Source organism: Gastrolobium bilobum, unplaced genomic scaffold (genome assembly GCF_033153095.1).
Source record: "Gastrolobium bilobum isolate Gb01-03AN ecotype WA unplaced genomic scaffold, APGP_CSIRO_Gbil_v1 utg9484, whole genome shotgun sequence".
Taxonomy (NCBI): domain Eukaryota; kingdom Viridiplantae; phylum Streptophyta; class Magnoliopsida; order Fabales; family Fabaceae; genus Gastrolobium; species Gastrolobium bilobum.
The window spans coordinates 25279-46275 of NW_026895743.1; the positions used below are offsets into that span (position 1 = coordinate 25279).

A 20997-nucleotide genomic window follows, 5' to 3' on the forward strand; every position below is an offset into this window, starting at 1 on the left:
GAAAGAGAAACTAACGTGACTAGCATTTTTCTTTTTTTTATGTATCCCCACGAGCTTCGACTCTTTGAGCCGGCTATGGGACTAATCCGGAGTGCGGGGAAGCAGTGATGGCTTTTCTTATGAGATACGATCATAACTAGTTCAAAAAAAAAATGGGAGAATTATTGAACCCAAAAATCAAGTTAAGATGTTAGAACAACTAAAATAACAGAACTGACAAAAACCAGTTGATGATAATAGTAATACAGAATACAATTATATACTAGTTGTCTTAATTAAGCCATGACAAAAGGACACCAGTAAATAATTATTAGGATCACATTATGTGTTTGAGCTTCAAAAGCAAAAACTCCCAACTCAATATTTCATCGAGCATATAAGCAACAAAAAGTTGCTGAAATGTAGAAGGTAACAACACGTATTTGGCAAGCCAATGAAGAACAGTGGCAACTATGTTATGGTAATTTAACTCACCCCCCAACATTGAATAATATACATAAAAGGGGATAAATTACCAATACATAAATATATATTTGAAGACAAGAAAAAGAACTTGAATGTGAAGCACAAGACCACTAAGCCATCTTATCTTTTCTTCGTTAAAAACAGGTAATGGCATTCTTTTTGCAAAATAAAACTGCATTAACCTGAATCTCTCCTCAGTTTTTCAGGCAAATATGAACCTGCTACCTGCTGCACAAAACTGCAAGGTACCATCAAGTAGCAAAATTGATATTAGAAGGCTTCCACATCAAGCAATGTATTTTTATATGAATGAGGTAGAAAAATGGGGGGAAATGAGCCAAAGGAGAGGTTCAATGAGCAGCATGCATTTGAACTTACTGGTGAGACTCTGAACCAGGTGCATTTGAGTCACTTGCGGATGGAGTGAGTTGGTACTGAACCGAAATTAAATCACCCTCTGCTCCTCCAGCAGATAGAGGAGATCCCTGGAAACTTGACACAGAGCTTTTCCCAGATGACATACCTACAAAAAGCAAAGTCTAATTAAAAAAAAGGCTTAAGTGTTCTCAATCATCAGAAGAGGAAAAAAAAAAAAGTCCATTTCTAGACTTTAAAAACTAAAAAAAAGTTACGGTATTCTCAAAACATAGATGAAAGAACTCCCAACCACTGAACCACAAGAACAGGAATATGGTAAAAATTAATCTATTACTATAATTTATAGATAGAAAATGAACACGGTGACATTTTACGGGAGGATAATCAACAAATAGTAACTTCAGCAGTCTCTTTAGTTATAAATGCTAACATGTAAAATTTTATTCAACATGCAAGTTTTACCAAACTGATTATTTTCATGGAATCACTATTCACAAAACATAGTAATTAAGTATTAATCTCGAAAATTGAAATGGACTAGCATAGGAAACAGAATCACAAGGCATAAGTAGCAATGAAATGCAGAATATAGAGGTAAGAAAACAAGGTCCTTATCATGTTTTAGTGCACACGATTATAAATAACATTGCCTATGCATGATAAATTTTACTTTTATCACATGTTACCTTGGAATATTATCACAATACAGAAGACAACAGTGAAAACCATGGCCCAAATGCTGCTGCTGCTGCTGGAAGATGATGATTTAGCCATTCTCATCTTCTTCAAGGCTTTCATACGCTCTATTCTTGCACGCTTCAACATGGCAAATTCAGATATCTCCCTGATTAGCTTATGGTCAGCAGCATCCAACTGCAGAGCTTGTGGAGGTCTTGGAGGTTTGGGAGCCTTTTTATTACGGGCCTTTTTGCGTTTCTCCTTTACCGGGGTCTGCACTGCATTGCTCACTAAATCTTGCCCTGTAATTGGGTTGTTTGTCACTTTCATCACATCCACAGAAACTTCACTTAAATTTGATTCATTGCTGCACAAACTTGGCCCAACTTCACCTTTAACAGGACCTCCAACCAACCCACCAGAAAGCTTAGCAAACAATGCCTTTCCTTGTTTTGCAGTAGTTGGAGTAGAGACTTTCTTTGAATCATCTCCAATTAGTGGCAATCCACTTTCAAGATCAACTTCAACATCCTTATCCCTTGCACTTCTACGATCCATCCCAATTCCCAAAGCCACAAACCTAATCCAACTTCTCCCAGCTTGATACCCTACAAAATTTCCTCTAAACTGCCACCAGAAACTTAATCCTTGAACTCAACCCATCATAAAAAAATGACCTCCTCAACTTTTGTTATGTACTAAGGGCTTAATTGACCATAAATCATCACGAAGACACCTTGCAATACAACTCAATCCCAATTCAGATTACCTTCTATGATTGCACATTACACAGATTCAGACAATAATAAATTAACTATTAACCACCAAAACTATTTCTTTTAACTATTTATAAGCTATATTACCACGAGCTCAACAACTCCAAAAACAAAAGAAACAAAAATGCAATCCCGGGAACGGACTGAACCTGCGTCACAACAAGAGACAGAGTTCAATCGATTGAACCAAATTAACAATCTTACGAAAAAGTAAACCAAATGATACAACTTTAAGATACCCCCAAAAGCACCAATTCAAACTTTTATACAAAATAGAAAACAAAAAAAATAAGAAAATCCTTGAGAAGAAGGAAGAAACAGAAAAACCTTAATAAACTTACAGAAGGATTCTCAGCACAAAATAAATATACATAACAAACCAACCCCAGAAAAAAAAAATATAGAAAGGTGAAACCTACAAACCACTAGTTAATACCCCGCATCATAAATAAACTTACATTGCAATCATAGATGATCAATAAATGGGCACCCACGAAAATGGAGAAAGTCAACAACTTTAAACTAGTTTAAGCCATTAAAATAAAAAAATAAAAATTAACAATAGAAGAATAAGAAGTAAGTAAAAAGAGAATAAAGAAATGAAAAGTGATACCTTTGTGGAGAGGGGAAGGAACCCCAGATCCAATGGTGGAAGAGTTGAATTTGCAGAGAGCGAGAGATAAGGGAAAGAGATAAAAAGGTATTAAACTATAGATAGACAGATAGATAGATAGATAACCGGGAAAGGGAACAAAAGTTACTGCAATTTTAAGATTTGTTCAAACGAAAATCTCTCTGTCTTTCTCTCTCTTCATTTGGTGGCATATGCTGTCGCCATAAACAGCATATATATAGACCGAAGAAAAGGCAGAAAATGTAGGCATTATAAAGAAGCATCACCGACAGTTGGCAACTCCGAATTTCACTGCGTGGCTACCATGTATTGTTTCTTTATGAAATGTTTTTTTTATTTATTTAACGTTGTTTGTAGTGTCACGTCAATGAATAAAAATATTTAACTATGAAAATAACTATTTAATTATGCTGTCATTTTATATATGATAACATAAAAAAAACTTAATACTCTTAAAAAAATAAAGCTAAACAAAAATATCAACTTCAATGATTACCAAAAAAAAAAATATATATATATATATATATATATATATATATATATATATATATATATACACACGTCAATCTATTAGCTATATATGAATTAATACATTGAAGTTTAATGCAATTTTAATAGTATGGAAAGAGGTACATGTCAAATTTGAAGCATCACTTTATTCGTTTTAAATGCTGTAGCGATTGATTAATTAGAAATTGTAAATTATCTTTTTTCTGTCTTATTGGCTGTATAGTAGCTCGGTATTTTAAAAGATTTAACACGAAAATTGTTCATCGATTAAACAATTGTCTTATTAAATATTAAATATAGTATGGTCCTTCTTGTACCAAAAGAAGAAAAAAAAAAGTTCCTTCAAGAGATTGGCCTGCAAAAAATTAAAATAAAAAAATATAAGCAACTCAGCAAGATGTATAGGTTCCTTCCTGCCCCAAATGTGTAGATTTCAAACACGAGACTAAAGGAATAAAAAAATACACCATTAAATTTGTACAATTATCGAATGGTAATAATCAATTATATTTTTTATATTATTTTTATGAAAAATTAAGTTACGTTAAATTAAAATAAAATGATTATATTTTATGTGTTATAAAATAAAAATATATATAATTACAATTAGCATTTATTTATTTATTTAGAAAAAACAATTTAAACCAAATTTCTACCATCGTTTTTTTTTGTCGATTTTGTATTAACCATTTTTTTTATTCTCTAATTTTTTTGGTTGTTTAAATCAAGGGCTTTATATTTTTTATGCACAGAAATCAAAAAAACTTTCTCCTGCACACTCAATTAAAATAGGACCCATCACAAGAGAGAGAAAATAAATTAAAAAAGTGAAAGCACATGGATCGATAGTTCAGCAAGAATTTGCTCTCTTGTATTTTTTTATGCAAAATAATGAGTTGCGGATTTAGAAAATTTTATTTATATGTGCATATTTAGTCCAAATATTTAGTGAAGAGGATTTGGGGGCAGTGCTTTCAGAAAAAAAAATTTAAACAAAATTTTAAATACATTAAAAAATATAAAAATATAAAAAAAAAATTATATCCCTTATATTATATGAACCAAATTTTTTGTTCTGTTAAGGAAAAGACAAGACTAATTCTGTGAATAATGTGTCATCTTACTTTCTTTAATATTATATAACTTGACAAAAAAATTTATCATATAATATGAGGAATATAATCCTCAAACAACAAAAGAAAAAAAAAACTTGAACTTAACATAAAAAAATAATAATCAATTTAATGATATAAAACCACTAAAACATAAGCAATAAATAAGATGTGTTTTTTTTTAATATATGTGTTTTATTCCTTGTAATACAGTCACTAAAATTGCTTCTTGAATGACACTCATAATTAATTACAAAATGTATCTCTTTTTTACTAAAAAAGAATGTATGACAAAATTTATGTATGCACTTGCACACGTAAAAAGCTAAATAGGTCTGCCACTAAACATAAGATATGTTATCTCATATTACATTTACAATTTTATGTGAGTTCCATTGCACGAAAAAAGAGGGAAAAAATTAAAGTGGAACCATATTTTTTTTTAATGTGTAGAAGAGAGTTGTTATCTCATGTGAGATAAGGTTAATATTTCCCCTCTTTTATGCAACATAATAACTTCATTACCCTTAAATCAATGACGTGAGGTTTACCGGTTTTTCAATTAATCCGGTTTGTTTAGTTTGATTTTTAAAGCAAACAAAAAAGGGAGAGGGAAAATGACGGAACTTGACAATTTATGGGCATGGTTGACTATACATTTTTGTTCTTTCCAAAGAATCATAGAAGAATATACTTCTTAAGGCATTTTTTTCGTGCATTGTGTTTTCTGTTCTCTGTAATTGATAGTTCTGTCATTCAGAACTGAAATACCAAAACGAGGCAATGGAAAAATAAAAGGAATGTGAAAATATAAGGACACCTTAAGAATACAACCGGCGGCAGTTTAAAGATATACAAAATAATCAAAAAAATTGAACCGAATCATGAATCGAACTGTACTTAAAATAATCGTAGTTCATGAACCGAATCAGTTTCTAAAAAACCAGTTCATGAATCAAACTGATTTTTAAAATTAGTTCAAGAACCAAATAGTTTTTGAACTGAACTATTTTTTTATTTATTTTTTTTTATTTTTTTTCTTTTCAGAATAAGATCGACTCGAACTGATTTCAAAGCAAACCAAACCGTTTTCAATCTAACTGAATCATTTTTAAACCGAACCGAATCAGTTTTGAACTGAACTAAATCGAATCATTTTCGAACTGAACCGTTTAAAATAATTCGGTTCGAAATTCAGTTCAAATCGACTGAAACACATCCCTAAGCAGCACTCTCGAATTCAACAGATTAATATTGTTTTAAAGAATATTAATTACAGTTAATCTAATTATTAATTGGAAAAAGTGTTTGTCATTTTAAATGACATAAAGTTATGTCATTTTAAGATAGAGATAGACACGAAATAATTTTTTTATTTAAAATTTAAATTAAAAAAAAAAAACACTCACTTTCTCTGTCCCATGATTTTTATTTTTTTGTGTCTATCTCTCTCCTAAAATGACATAACTTATGTCATTTAAAATGACAAACACCAAACCCTAATTAATTTTACTCTTTTTTATTTAATGAAATTGCATCCCTCACTCAACCACCCTATAAGCCAAAATCACGTACTATATGACACACGATTTCAATTTATTAGTTCGGGGTATATTAGATATATATAATTTAATACAATGTTGCAATCATGACCCAAAAAAATAGTTAGACGTTATTATTAACTAATTTCTGATCGATTGAGACCCTCTAACAAGGTAATAAATAATGGCTTTTGCATGACCATGTGCAGTTTGAAGTTGAACCCACATCAAGCTACAAACGCACGTGGGTTCTGATATTACAATATTCACCAGGCCCCAGCAAGATCAAAGCATTATTTGCCCACATTAGGCTAAAAATCCCAAGTACAACAGGGCAAATAAATTAGGCCTGCAAAATGCATTTGCCCTTTCTTTTAACTATTAAACTTATATTTTTAATTAAAAAAAATTTATTCATAAATTCATACACAATCAAACCATTTTAAACAAATTGCACCAAAAAACCATTTTATCTGAATACAAAAATACTATTTTGGCAAAACTGTAATTTTTTCATTACAAAAGCTGACTTCACTGCTGTTCAACATAATCATTATTCGTTTTGGTCAATAAATGGAAGCAAAATGTTTTTTTTTTTTATGTTACATGAAAAAGTTTATCTCATGTTATGTTATACATTCATCGAAATCTGAGTCAATATTTTTTATTTTTTTTTAGTTGTAGAACCCACCTAATTATAGCTCTACATAAAACAATGTTATCCCAATGTAATATGAAAAGCATTGCCCAAAACATGTAAGTAGCAACTGAATGGCAATCAGGGTACCATTTTAATCTTATTTCATCAGAACTTTCACATGGTAACCTGCAAGTGAAGTGGGTCAAGGGAATGATACTAAAACTTGAAAATGGCAGCACCACTCGATGGCTTTGAAGCAAATACATGAAGGTCAACATTGTTCTCCTTGATCACGCCCTTTTTTATTCTAGTCTGGTAGAAACCTTCCTGAAATGGATATTGAATCAAGTGTTAACTTGTTTATTCTAAATTTATTATATTTATAAGGATTTTTAAGTAATATAAGATGGCAAACCTTCAAATTAAGGATAAATTGCGGAACACTGCCCTCTTTCACCAAAGCAACAACACAACCACCCCATCCAGCTCCAGTAAGCCTTGCCCCGAGAGCACCATTGTCCCGACAAATTTTTACGAGTTCTTCCAATTCTGAACAGCTGATTCAATAAATAATAAAAAGGAAAATATCAACTTTATCTTTATGTTCTGAAAAAAATAAATTACATAAGCAGTATTCTTCATTTTGTTATTTGAGGGTTGAAAGCTCATTGAAAGTCCACTGGTGGAGATTTTTTGGTTATATATCTAATGCTCCTGCCCCTTCAAAATCTAAAGAAACCTTTAGGTGTAAGTACCATTTCTATAATTTCGTCCCCCTTTTTTGTTTTAGCTCCACCATTTTGAAACCAATCATGCCTTACAAAGAGACATCCATCCGAAGAGAATCTAATACTTAACCATGCATATAATTTTTTAATGGCATAATGCATTCTGAAATAAAGAATATTGTGCATGTCATTTACCTGCATTCATATAAAACACTGCAGCTATGATGAGACTGATTCATAAGGTCACCAAGCTTCTTTAGTTTCTCCTCCTCACTGAAACAATAATGAATAGTTAAAATCCAAGAAACATGCTGACCACCTAAAGAAGGATCACAAAATATGGAAACTAATGAGATGAAACTTTTACAACCCCCAACCCACACTAAGATACATATTAGAATAAATTAAAAGTGTTCCTAAAACAATTTATATTCAAGACCAACAAAAAAAGAAATGAACATATCAACAATGACTGCAAGCTAGGCATGTAAATTACCGGGACAAGGAACATTAACATTTCAATGGGTTGCCCAAGATGTCTTGATTTCAAATTTAGATGAAAATTTCATAAGCCAAGCTTTATAATAGCAATAACTTTAAGAGTGAATAATCTACTTGGTCTTCCCAAGATTAACATGAAACGGCATTATCCTCCAAAAGATTTTTGTCACCAAATTGGTCCATCAAAAGATTAGAAGTTCACTAAATTAGCCCCTCAAAGATCTAAAATGTCACCATATTTGTCAGGACTAAAGTGGTGACTCAAAAGGATGAATTTGGAAACTGTTCTGTATCTTTGAGGGATTAACATGGTGACAAAATCTTTGGAAGATTAAGTGGTGACACTGACACCCTAATCTTTGGAGCACCAAGTACCTTTAAAGTTAAAGAAGCACGTGGCGTAGACACATTCGGCTATCAGCTCATATCTGCATGTGAAAGCAATATAAATAGCAGCATGCTCCTAATACAATAGAAAATTAGAAATATTCAACCAGACAGTCCTAATCATCTGTATATTTTATTGGATTAAAAATTGGATTAAAACATATGTTTCAATGATTGTCTTTTATCTTTTGACACATGAATAGTTAACCAATTCTTCTAAAAATCATCAAGCTCTAGCCTTTAAGCAATGCAGAAATGTCTCATGAGAGTTACATAAAAATGAAAGAGCAATCGCAAAAAAAAAAATGGCTATTATATATGATCAATAAGAAAAGACTCACCTTAATTCTGATGATACAATATCCTTGAAAGCATGTACCCTTTTGGCTTCTGAATACACATGTGCAGCTCTCTAGAAATAAATGCATCAAACTTAAGTAGCAGCACACTAAAGGGATAAGATGTTAGCCGTTACAACCAATTAAGAAACGGTGGTTGGCAATAGCACCATGGAACCCAAAAGCTACGATAAAACTTGGGTTTTATAAGAGTTATGTTGTAGGAAAAGTGATTGTGTAATGTTATAGAGATTCGTTTTGCGTGCCATAATTTCTTTTTTTATTTTCTTCAAAAAGTGTGGGTCCCACAAAATGTTGTGTGTATAGGAAAGTTTGTTGTGTCATGTTAAACGACAAATGCAAACCCCATAAAACTTTACATATTTCCCAATGAATAAGTCATGCATGAAGCCCTCTAGATAATTGTAAATTTGCAATTCAGAGAGATAAACAATATCCCATGAGCAGCTTACTATTAAAAACTGCAATATGCTGAAGCAAACTGCTAACAAAAAGTTAAGCATATTCAGATTTTAACATGGTTATACAAATAGGACAAATTAACTCCACTACTGTGGCTTAAATGCAATCCATAGAAATAAACACTATCGCATCATTGTTAACAATTATTACACAAGTCCAGAACCAAAAAGCATAATTAATAACATTTAAAAATGTAAGTGCCTGAAGCAAATACTGGCAAAAAAAGTTTAGTATATTCTGATATTGACATGGTTACACAAATGAATTGAAAGTAACTTTGCTAATGGGATTTTAAAAAGTACCTGATGTAACTTGTATTGCTTAGCAACTTTTATGACATCCAAATATGCAGGATTACTGCTAAATGATGAGGTCAACTTATCCCCAATAATTTTCTCGATTTCATCAGCTGTATAAGGTTCTTCCTTCAAAAATTCCTGCACCCAAAAGAAAGTTACATATTAAAACAGGAAAAGGATTATTATTTTTATGAATGTTAGATTAAAAAAGTCACTAAAAATTACATAAATATCAATATTGCATAAACATAATATACATCACGTGTTTGTTGACAAAGCTAATTTCAAAGAGTGCATCCCGGTAAAATTACCTTGACAGCAAGAATAGGATCAGAAGAGTTACGACTACTAGCAAATGATACACATAAGCCTTCAACGTCAGATAGTGTTTTTACTTTTGATATTGCCTCTTGTGGTTTCATTCCAAGCTTTATACCAAGCACAATCTGGAAATTTTCACAATAGTACTTTTTGAGTTTATAAATATAATTGACAACACAAGTACTTGCAAGTTGCATGTCCATCTAAACAGCTAGCTTTTGGTATTGCACACATACACCCACAAACAGTAATTAGTTCTTCTTTTTAAAAAAAAATCTCTATCATCACAGGAAGAGAAGCACCTGAAATAATCATGTTTCCTTTTTTCTTAAATAATAAAAATAGCTAATGACCCATGTACCAAAATAATAATAATAATAATAATAATAAAATAGCTAATGCAAAATTATAGATTTCAAGCTATGAAAAAAACTAAATGAGTGAAATTAAATTGACACTCAATTATTTTTTGCATTCTTAAAAATGGCAGTGCTGTGATAATAGTTGATAAGAGGAAAGAATGAGATGGAGTGAAACTCAAAAGCATGAAAATGCACTATTGAATTTTTTTGATATTAATAATATTAGAAACATGATGAAATAAATAGTATAGGATAGCAGTAACAGACAGAATTGATTTTGATGGTTGCATTTGCAAATTGTTAAACTCGAATAGCAAGAGCTTTCCAAATAATCCGTTAACATTTTGTTGTTTAAAAATCTGAAAAATTTTCTCAATATCACCATGATTATTTATTATAATAATTTTCAAATGCCTTTAGTGGTTAAACTTACGTGAAAAATAAACAGGCTTTGCTCAAGTAATATTAACTAGTTAAAGGTAACAGGTGGAGCACTAAGGAAGGTCAATATGACTTGAAAAAGGGTTATCAAATATTATTGAATTGTATATTAATCTGATACAAAGAGGTCTCTATTTATAGAGACTAAAAAACTTAATTCTTGACCTAATGGGCTTGGCCCAATACAACAAATACTAATAATAATAAAAGACCTAATATTTACAACAATATGCTTAGGAACTACAAATAAGAAATAACAATGAAGCAAATTGAATCTTATGTTGACAAGTACTTACAGAAGCCAAATTGCATTCAAGAACCCTATTATTATAATTTGTAGCAGCAGTAACAGCCTTCTGAGACTCTGCCAAAGAATGGGCTATCACAAAAGTCCCACCAGCAGGAAGTTCCACATCCGTTGCACGGATTGGATTAAAATCAATCAGCTCTGCAAACCCAGTTTTGCCCATGACAGAGATTGCCTATCAAGTAAAACAAGAAAAAGATACAAGTCCACGTACAATGTCACAATGTACAAATAACAACATAAAGTTGCATTGGGACCTTGACTAAACTGTACATTGGATAAAATCATATGCACCATGTAATAATTCAAAATTATTTATAACAAGAAGAAAAGTCTTTTTTTCCCACTAAGAAGAGTCAGCTACATAGATCTAATGACTTCAATTCAAAATTATTCACAAAAAATAAAAAATATGTGATGAGAGCTTGTTGGAAGCAGAGTACTGCACTAATGCGACGGACTTTTATAATGAATTGAATCATATATAGTCATTTCAAATTGAGGCTACAAGCAAAGTGACTTACCAGTAACCAGCCTTAAAAATTATGGAAATTAAACCATCTGAATCGTTTCCAACTCAAAAGACAACAGAATTGGAATATCTAATACTTTGTACAATGTGTGTTTCAAAGTTAGAAACCAAATCAGAGACAGTAGAATCTCCTTGACATAGTTTTATTCTGAGTGATAGAATACAACACCAGATAAAAATAGGTTAACCTACTTGAGACAATAAAATTCGAGCACAAGTCAATAACAAAATTAGTCGACCACGACCAGTACAAATTAGCAAGATCCTGTCACAAAGTAGTTATGAAGGTCATTCTGTGGGGAGATGATTTGAAGAAATAACAATGCTTGGACAGGTAACTGGGACGTATTCACATTAAAATTAGAATAGAAATATCATTAATGAAAGATCTATATACAACTCGATCCATCCCACCAGACTGTGTACCAATATGCCGTTCACATTCACATGTAACTTGTGCAACTTCTTTCTGTCAACAATTCAAGTAAGTTAGAAACAGAATAATAAAAATTAGAAATAATTAAAACAACCAATGATCAAATATGTTCCAAAGCAAGGGCATCTTTCAACATAAATAGCATAGAATAGTGAATACATCATTCAAGGAACAGCATGTAACTCCCTGTAATACTATTATGTCAGTGGAGATAGTGGTTTAATCAAGTTATCGAATTTGACCTCAAACTGAGCTTTATCGAGCTGAAAAACCAAGCTCAAGCCCATATTCAATTCGAATTTTAAATTTTCACAGTTTTAAAATACTAAATTTTATAATTTAAACTATTTAATTACATTTATTATTTTATAAAATAACATATCAAGCGCAATCCATGTCTATCAGACTCGCTCATGGCATTCAAGTTTGGCTTAATTATACATCATATTTGAACTTGATATTATTGAGCTGCAAATCAAATAGAGCCTTCATTTTGACAACTATTCGTGAGTGAAGATATCAAGATTTAGACATAATATTAGTTTATCAAGACTCAACTATTCTTGCTACTTCGACGACAAGTGAAATTCCAATTATCTTATCTAATCAGATATCTGAACCATCACTTAAAAAAGTTAAGAATCTTATACCATAAATCCAAATAATTTCAGCATGCAGCAGTTTACCAAGAACATCAAAGTTATTTACAACTGATTTATTGGCGAATGGTGAATCTGGAACCTAAGTCCACTGAAAGCATACCTTCGGAAAGTTTACACCAAAAGCAGCCATAATGGCAATTGTGGAAGAACAAACAAATGCCGCAGAGCTTGATAGTCCAGAACCTATATAACAATAAACATCATTCATTCAATTTAACCCCATTAACAGACAAAAGACATGTCATGTCCAATATGAGTACCAAAGATGAAGCACTTCGTTCATTAAGAGGTGAATTTGAATATCCCCTCATTAATAGCACCATTCTAATTTAAACAAAAGAACACACCTGTGGGAACTGTTCCATCAACAAGGACATCAAGACCTACCGGTTGACCAACATCCACTCCTTTCGATTTAGCGTAATCATAATACCCTTTGTACCTACAGAAACCGTATTATCTCACCTATATATACATATTACTGAGTTAAACAACATTGACAAACTTGCAAATTGCAGACATAGCTTAAAAAATAATAAAAATAAAAAACCTTACCCACAAATAAAATAGTGGCCCCATTTGTGGTTCTTCAAGTCAAGCGCCTGCATGAAAAAGAAAGACACGGTATATTTAAGAATAAAAATAATCAACATCATCAACACCTTTATCCCAAATTAATTGGGGTCGATGGTAGATGAACCCAAATGAAAGATACAAAAAGGTTGAAAAAAGAAAGATAAAAGTAAAAATAAAAATAAATAAATAGAATAGTAAATATATATATATATATATATATATATATATATATATATATATATATATATAAAAGTAAAAGTAAAAAAGAAAGGGAAAAGAAGAAGAGGGGAAACGAAGGGGAAAAAGACTAAAAAGGGATCATCTGGAACATAGGAATAACAACGGGTCTAACCCTCCACCATGCTTATAGCTTTTCTCCATTCCGTTCTAAGACAAACTGTCCGCCAATCTATATCTCACTCCATTAAATCTTGTTTTACCACCTTCCCCCAAGTAAGTTTCGGTCTACCTCTACCTCTTTTTGTGTTGAGCTCTTGGTAACAAACTTTTGTTTTTACGGGAGCATCCAGGGGCCTTCTCATTACGTGCCCAAACCACCTCAATCTATCTTCTCTCATCTTCTCAGCCACCGGTAGTACTCCTACCTTTCGTCGAATATCTTCATTTCTTATCTTATCCATCCTCGTATAACCACACATCCACCTTAACATCCTCATCTCTGCTACTCCCATTTTATGCTCATGTTGCTTATGTGCTGGCCAGCATTCAGCTCCATATAGCATTGGAGGTCTTACTGCTGTTTTATAGAATTTTCCTTTTAACTTAAGGGGGATTTTGCGGTAACACAAAAACCCAGATGCACTGCGCCATTTCATCCACCCTGCTCTGATTCTATGATTTACATCCTCATCAATCTCTCCACCTTTTTGCAAAATAGAGCCCAGGTATTTAAAAGTGTCTTTCTTGGGTACCTCTTGATGACTTAGATGCACGAGATCTTGGTCTACATCTCCTACCAGAGAAAACTCACACTTCAGATACTCAGTCTTGCTTCGACTTAATGTGAATCCTTTAGATTCCAATGTGCTTCTCCACAATTCAAGTTTTCTATTAACACCATCCTTGCTCTCATCAATAAGCACAATATCGTATGCAAAAAGCATACACCATGGCACTTCCTCTTGAATATATTTTGTTAGTTCATCCATAATTAAGGCAAAGAGATAAGGACTTAGAGCTGACCCTTGGTGTACACTTACCGTGATAGGGAAATAACTTGATGTTCCGTTACAAGCTTTCACACATGTAGTAGCTTCATCATATATATCCTTGATTGCCTTTACATACTTTGATGGTACCTTTTTCTTCTCCAGAACCCACCATAAAACTTTCCTTGGAACCATATCGTATGCTTTCTCAAGGTCTATGAACACCAAATGTAAGTCCTTTTTCTTTTCTCGATATCTTTCCATTAGTTGTCGCATCAAGAAAATGGCTTCCATGGTACATCTTCCTGGCATAAATCCAAATTGATTTACAGAAACCTTGGTATCTCTCCTCAAGCGACGCTTAATAACCCTCTCCCACAACTTCATAGTATGGCTCATTAGCTTAATGCCTCTATAGTTTGAACAATTCTGTATATCTCCCTTGTTTTTGTAGATAGGCACAATCATACTTTTCCTCCATGCATCAGGCATCTTATTTGTCTGGAGAATCTTATTGAAAATATTGGTCAACCATTTTATTGCCACATCCCCTAGGCCTCTCCACACTTCAATAGGGACCCCATCAGGTCCCAAGGCTTTATTAGTCTTCATCTTCTTTAAAGCCTCCTTAACTTCATGTGTATTAATTCTGCGCACAAATCTTCTATTCAAATCATCATAAGCGTCCTCTAAGTCCACCTCGCTTATATCTCCATTCCCATTAAACAGCTTGTTGAAGTAGTTCATCCATCTTGCATTTACATCTTCATCTCTCACCAAAAGTTTTTTATTTTCATCCTTGATGCATCTAACTTGGGTGAGGTCTTTACTTTTCTTATCCCTTATTTTTGCAAGTTTATATATACCTTTTTCACCATCCTTGCTCCCAAGATTTTTATACAAATCAGCAAAAACCTTGCCTCTAGCTTCTCGCACTGCTTTCTTTGCATTTTTTCTCGCCAATCTAAACATTTGCAAGTTCTCTTCACTGGGACTTTTGTGCAAAGATCTAAAGCATTCCTTCTTATGTTTAATTGCCTCTTGCACCTCTTCATTCCACCACCATGTTTCCTTTGTATGAAATCTATTTCCTTTGCTTTCTCCCAACACCCTCCTTCCCATATTTTGAATACACTTAGCTATCTCATTCCATATTGCATTTGCTCCTCCATCAAACTCCCAAGGTCCTTCGTGCAACATTCTTTCAATGAACTCTCTCTCTTTTCCCTCGTTAAGTTTCCACTACCTTATCCTCGGGTTCTGAGCCCTCTTCCTCATTGTAAGTACTTTGTTGAACTGAACCTCCAGGACTACCAGCTTATGTTGCGTAGCGACACACTCTCCAGGGTAGACCTTACAGTCGACACAAGAAGTTCTATCTTTTCTTCTAGCCAGAAAGAAATCAATCTGACTACGATTTTGGCCACTATGAAAAGTGATTAGATGTGACTCCCTTTTTCGAAAAAAGGTGTTCACTAGCATCAAATCGTAGGCTAGAGCAACATTCAAAATATCTTTTTTAATCTCGTTTCTCGTCCCATAGCCAAAACCTCTATGAATTCTATCAAAACCTCCATTGCTTTTACCAACATGACCATTTAAATCTCCTCCTAAGAAAATCTTCTCCTCTCGAGGTATTCCCCTCAAAACCTCCTCTAAGTCTTCCCAAAACTGGCTTTTATCAATTGGTTGCAATCCAACTTGGGGTGCATACACACTGAGAATATTCAGGATTAAATCACCCACTACAAGCTTAACCAGAATAATCCCGTCGCCTTTCCTTCTGACGTCTACAACTTTATCTCTGAAACTTTTATCGATCATAATTCCAACACCATTTCGACTCTTGTGAATACCTGTGTACCATAACTTCAAACCAGTTTCATCCACTTCCTTGGCCTTTTCTCCAGCCCACTTAGTTTCTTGCAAACAAACAATATTCACTTTCCTTCTAGCAAAAACAACTGCTAACTACCTCAATTTACCTGTTAAGGTTCCTATGTTCCAGCTTCCCAATCGCATCCTTAACCCCTGGGCTGTGCTTGCCCGCCACGCTCGCTCATCTGCGTGTTGGGACCCTGACATACTTTTCACCAAATCCGGGTGAAGACCTGGCGCCTTGCCTTGGGGCAAGGACCCTAGCACATTTTTCACTACACCCTGGGCCCAATGCAGCGCCTTGCCTTGTGGCAAGGACCCTAACCCATTTTTCGCTACACCCGGGGCCCGATGCAACGCGTCGCTATGAAGGGTACGCCCCAACGAAAAATCATATGGGTTCATCACATAAAAATATAGCTGTTTTTTTATGGCCGGTTCGCTACACCTGACGCCAACCCTCCTCCTTTATCTTGGCTTGTGACAGACCATGCATGCAAGCACATGTAGGCAGGGTTAAGAATAAAAATAATAATGCAATAAAAAGTTTTATTATTTTATTATTAATCAATCACAGGGATTTAAGAATCGACCTGGTTAGGATCAGCAGGGTAAGTACACGTGGCATATACTTGGTCATTGACGTTAGCAAATCTAAGAACATTTTGGCTTTCGTTTTTCCGAATGGCCACGATAGTATCTTGCCGAATTGCCATAGGCAACACCGAATACCCCTCATAGTCTATGTGTTCTCCGATCAAGTTCACTCTCCCTGCAATGCCAATAATAATAATGATGATGAAATGAATGCGGATCATTTTTCTCATGATGTTTAAAACAGAAAACGAAGAAAATGAAATATAACTAGTTGGAGAGAGAGCGAGAGAGAGAGAAGGAGAAGGACCAGGTGAACGAGCGAACAGTTGAGGATGATGACCGAAGATTTTGAGAAATTTAGACTTCAAATTATCGAAACGAAGCCGAGCTTCTTCTAGGTGAGAACCTCCGCCGTATACAGGCTCCAGAGTTTCGAAAACTGCCAGCGGAAGCTCTTCGTGTTTCGCCATTTCCGAATCACGATTCAATTCTCTGCAACTCCTCTCTCTGTCTCTCTCTCTCTCTGTGTGTGTGTGTCTCTATCGAAGGCTTTTCAGCTGAGACTGAGAGAAACGAAAACGGAATCGTGGCAGTGACGTGTCTGTCTCATGTATGATAACTCCTTTTTATTCATTTATTTATGGGGTTTATAATTATGGTACAGGATATTGTTAATACGAAATAATGTAATATTAATGTTGGGAAAATATTTTCTCATGTTACATGAGAATTCAATTCTCATGTTGTGACCCTTCGATTTACGTGCAAAACTTTTCTTTTTTTTTTTCTTTTTTTAATAAATGTGGGACCCACCACTAGTTGAGTCACAACATGAGAATTGAATTCTCATACAACATGAGAAAATCAAACCCCATTAATGTTATTATCATAATTTAATTTTGGGTTTATGTTTATTATTTTAAATGACATAACTTATGTCATTTTAAAAAATAGATAGATACAATAAATAAAAATAGGGAAAAATGTTTCTGCAGGTAATGCAGATAAGTTATCTGCATTTATTCCCAAAATGACGTCGTTTTAGTATTGAAATCTTAAAAAATTAGCTGATTTCTTAGCTTCACATGCGTATAGCTTTCCATGGGATGTGCAAGTCTTTGATGACCCTCTTCCTGGCTGTCTTCAAAGTTTATACAGCGACACTGTAGGTGTTCGCTGGGCTAGGTTCTGTACTTAGGCCTTTTTGCTGTGTTTTTCATTTCCTTTATCTTTCAAAAAAAAAATCTTAAAAAATTATAAATATAAAGACTATTATAACCTTAAAATAAATTAAAATTACAAAAATACCACGATTTCCGTCCAAAACGACGTCGTATTGGGCATACTGCAGATAATTTATCTGCAGTAACTGTAGAAAAAGTGAACCCATAAAAATAATGGGAGAGAAAGTGAATGATTTTTTTTAATTTAAATTTTAAATAAAAAAATAATTTCTTGTGTCTATCTCTCTTCTAAAATAACATAACTTTATGTTATTTAAAATGACAAATACTCTTTTATTTCATCATTGATTTTTGCGGGTAAAAGTTATTATTTATTATGAATTTATAATTAATTAATAAATTTAATTTATAAAAATAATAATCATTGATTAACTAAAATTAATGGTTAAAATATAATAATGATATTGATATTAACATTATTTAACAATAACAATATTTTATCCCTATAAATATTACGATACTGCACCAAAAAAACTTTTGCTGATGAGAAAATAAAGACGTGGGATCACAAAAAAAATTCTCTTTTATTTTCTCTCTATTTTTTTTTTAATGCAGCAACATAAGATATATAAACCTCTTTAATTATTTATGAAAATAATATTTTTGATTTTTCTAAAAAAATTAGTGAACCCATTTGAATTTACGTAACTGACAACAATAATTTTCTGCATCAAAAGTAGAAAAAGAGTTTAATTATTTGTTTGTTTATTTATTTACTATGCTATTTTTTCCCTTTCAGTTAGTATCTTTGGTAAGCTAGAATTTAGGAATAATTAATCCTGATCGATTATTGGATCAAAGGCTAAACTCTCCGATTACTTTTTTTACCATAATAATGTAGTATATTATTTACATAACTAATGTATATCCACTGCAAAATTTCAGCCTTACTTGATTTTCTCTTCTATGTATTTGTTCTATTTGCCTCCTTGATTATCTCAATTTCCTTTTTCTTTATTAAAGTGATTGCTTTCTCATTGTATTATTCTTTGTGCAGAGATAGCATTAATCTCAAATTGTAATTTGTTTTCATCCATGGCTTAATTTTATTTTTTTTGGTTTACTTTCTTAACGAGGTGTTCTTACTTCTTCTTACTTTTAGCTGTACGTTAATATGCAAAAAACCGTAAATTTAAAATGAACATACCTGCAATTTAAATTGAGAATTTTCTACAGATGTATATAATAATTTGAATCATCTACCTAGCTACCCCTTCAATTAATAAAACTTTATAAATTACATAAACCGTTGCCTAAAAGGCTAATTTAAATAACAAGCTTGCTGCTTTGGACCTTTGTTATGTATCTTAGGGTGTAAGTAGACTAGGTTAGGCTAAGCTTTGATCTAAATAGGCCAAGCTTATATAAAAATATTGGATATGGCCTGACCTATTAGTCTATGTAGACTCCAAATTACAAGTCTGGTCTGACTTATATTTAAAAAATAAAAGTCTTGTCCTAAGTCTGTTAGCCTGTTTAAACCTATTAAACATTCAACAATTAAAAGAATAACTAAAATATTATTATTTTATTATTCAAAATTATTAAATAATAATTTTATTTATTATATTTTAAATAAATAATATGATATAGGCCAGCCTTATTGGCCCAATATGTACAAAAAAGTCTAGGCCTATTTTATTTTATTATTTATAATAGGCTCAGTCTCTGGCCTAATATAGGCTAGGCCGTAGACCCCTGTAAGCCGGCCTAGTCCATTTACACCCCTCCTATGTATGTCCAATCGAAATTATAGACAATGATCAAAATAAATAATAAAGGCCTAGATGTATGTACATATATGAACGAAGATAACCCAAAGTTATTAAAATCTATGCCAAAGTTTGTGGCTTTGTTTGAGCCAATTTGGTAACGATGGACACAGCAACAGCACAAAGATTCTCCACATATCGATTACTATCCTTGAGAGACGAAGTATTCGTGTCCTTGCATTTCTTCTCACATGAAAGAGCCAGGTTTCCAGCAATAAATACACCTTGTTTTACACCCTTATAGTCACCTTTGTCCATACAAGTTATAGCCTCTGGCAAAAGCACCTTCACTATCTTGGTGTAAGAAGCAGTGCAACTAGCCAAAGCATTTTTCTCTTGTGGGTCATTGGTTTGCATGTAAACCTTGTGAACGTGCTGTAGCGTGGCTGAGGCATTGGCAGCGACAATCTCAATGGTTGTTCGAGCACAACTAGCAATGTCAACACTTGATCTTCGATGTTGTGAATATTGTAAATGTGAATTTAACGTCAAAACGCAAAGGTGGTAATGAGGTGTTTTACGACATATTTGATCCACTAACCTTGTTTTTGGTATAGTACATTGGATTTGTGGGATGAAGAAGATGGATAAAGTGGCCAAGTGAATGAGCATGATGGGTGAAAAACTTGAATACTTCATTTTCTTCAGATAAAACTAATTCTAATTCTCTTAATTGCTTAAAGAACACAAAGGTTAGGAGGATAATTAGGTTTAGTCTATTGTTCTAATTAAGGACGTTGGATGATGCCAAGGCTTTATAAGAGGAATGAAGCGAATGATTCGAATTTCGTACCATTTTAGGAAATATATTTTGACGCTTCCCGTTGTGTTCGCGGGTCCCCTCAAGGGTATTGTGGTTCAAAATGATTCAACTGCTCTTTATGTGTTGATTTCTATGCAAAAATTTTCATGTGCTTTTAATTTTGATTATATTTAACTCTTATTGGACCTATAAAATGCATGGACAAAGTTTTACTCTAAAAAAGACACGGATGCAAATGCAGGCCTTTTGCCTTGTGTATGAAACCCTTTATCTTATAAATTTAAAAGCCTATTTTAAAGACAACTGTCTATAGATTTTTTATTAAAAAAAAATTTAAGCTTTACCATGGTATATCACATACAAAATCATTTTGTAAATAAAACTAATAAGTACTCCGTACATTTAATGAACATTTTTAAATTTAGATAAAATATAAAAAATATTTTAAAAAATAAATAAATTATAAA

The 20997-nt window shown here is 32.8% G+C and overlaps 3 protein-coding genes across 3 annotated transcripts; all 3 read right to left on the reverse strand.

The window, feature by feature from the left end:
* Positions 1–248: 248 nt before the first annotated feature.
* LOC133295594 (uncharacterized) lies at positions 249–3105 on the reverse strand. The gene is made up of 5 exons (XM_061494432.1): positions 2911–3105; positions 2385–2446; positions 1530–2293; positions 844–988; positions 249–703 (listed from the first exon to the last, which is right to left on the reverse strand). Exons 3-5 carry the CDS (start codon positions 2077–2079, stop codon positions 643–645), a joined length of 756 nt encoding a protein of 251 aa, XP_061350416.1. The 5' UTR covers positions 2080–2293; positions 2385–2446; positions 2911–3105; the 3' UTR covers positions 249–642.
* Positions 3106–6950: 3845 nt separating this feature from the next.
* Positions 6951–17221, reverse strand: LOC133295593 (galactokinase-like). The gene is made up of 13 exons (XM_061494431.1): positions 17059–17221; positions 16748–16926; positions 13087–13133; positions 12879–12973; positions 12632–12714; positions 11834–11902; positions 10891–11076; positions 9782–9916; positions 9474–9608; positions 8692–8762; positions 7658–7735; positions 7150–7291; positions 6951–7061 (listed from the first exon to the last, which is right to left on the reverse strand). Exons 1-13 carry the CDS (start codon positions 17219–17221, stop codon positions 6951–6953), a joined length of 1494 nt encoding a protein of 497 aa, XP_061350415.1.
* Positions 17222–19827: 2606 nt separating this feature from the next.
* Positions 19828–20406, reverse strand: LOC133295545 (uncharacterized). The gene has a single exon (XM_061494389.1). The coding sequence runs from the start codon at positions 20404–20406 to the stop codon at positions 19828–19830; it is 579 nt and encodes a 192-aa protein (XP_061350373.1).
* Between the last annotated feature and the right edge of the window lie 591 nt (positions 20407–20997).

What these genes read in the sequence shown, in the direction of transcription:
- LOC133295593 (XM_061494431.1), bottom strand. Translation starts at nt 17,221, where the DNA reads ATGGCGAAACACGAAGAGCTTCCGCTGGCAGTTTTCGAAACTCTGGAG. An exon ending in ACCCTGCTGATCCTAACCAG is followed by an intron (nt 13,134 to 16,747) that starts GTCGATTCTTAA and finishes TTTTTCATGCAG; the next exon opens with GCGCTTGACTTGAAGAACCA. An exon ending in AGTGTTTTATATGAATGCAG is followed by an intron (nt 7,292 to 7,657) that starts GTAAATGACATG and finishes TTATTGAATCAG; the next exon opens with CTGTTCAGAATTGGAAGAAC.
- LOC133295594 (XM_061494432.1), bottom strand. Translation starts at nt 2,079, where the DNA reads ATGGATCGTAGAAGTGCAAGGGATAAGGATGTTGAAGTTGATCTTGAA. An exon ending in TATTGTGATAATATTCCAAG is followed by an intron (nt 989 to 1,529) that starts GTAACATGTGAT and finishes TGCTTTTTGTAG; the next exon opens with GTATGTCATCTGGGAAAAGC. An exon ending in CCTGGTTCAGAGTCTCACCA is followed by an intron (nt 704 to 843) that starts GTAAGTTCAAAT and finishes GGTACCTTGCAG; the next exon opens with TTTTGTGCAGCAGGTAGCAG.
- LOC133295545 (XM_061494389.1), bottom strand. Translation starts at nt 20,406, where the DNA reads ATGAAGTATTCAAGTTTTTCACCCATCATGCTCATTCACTTGGCCACT.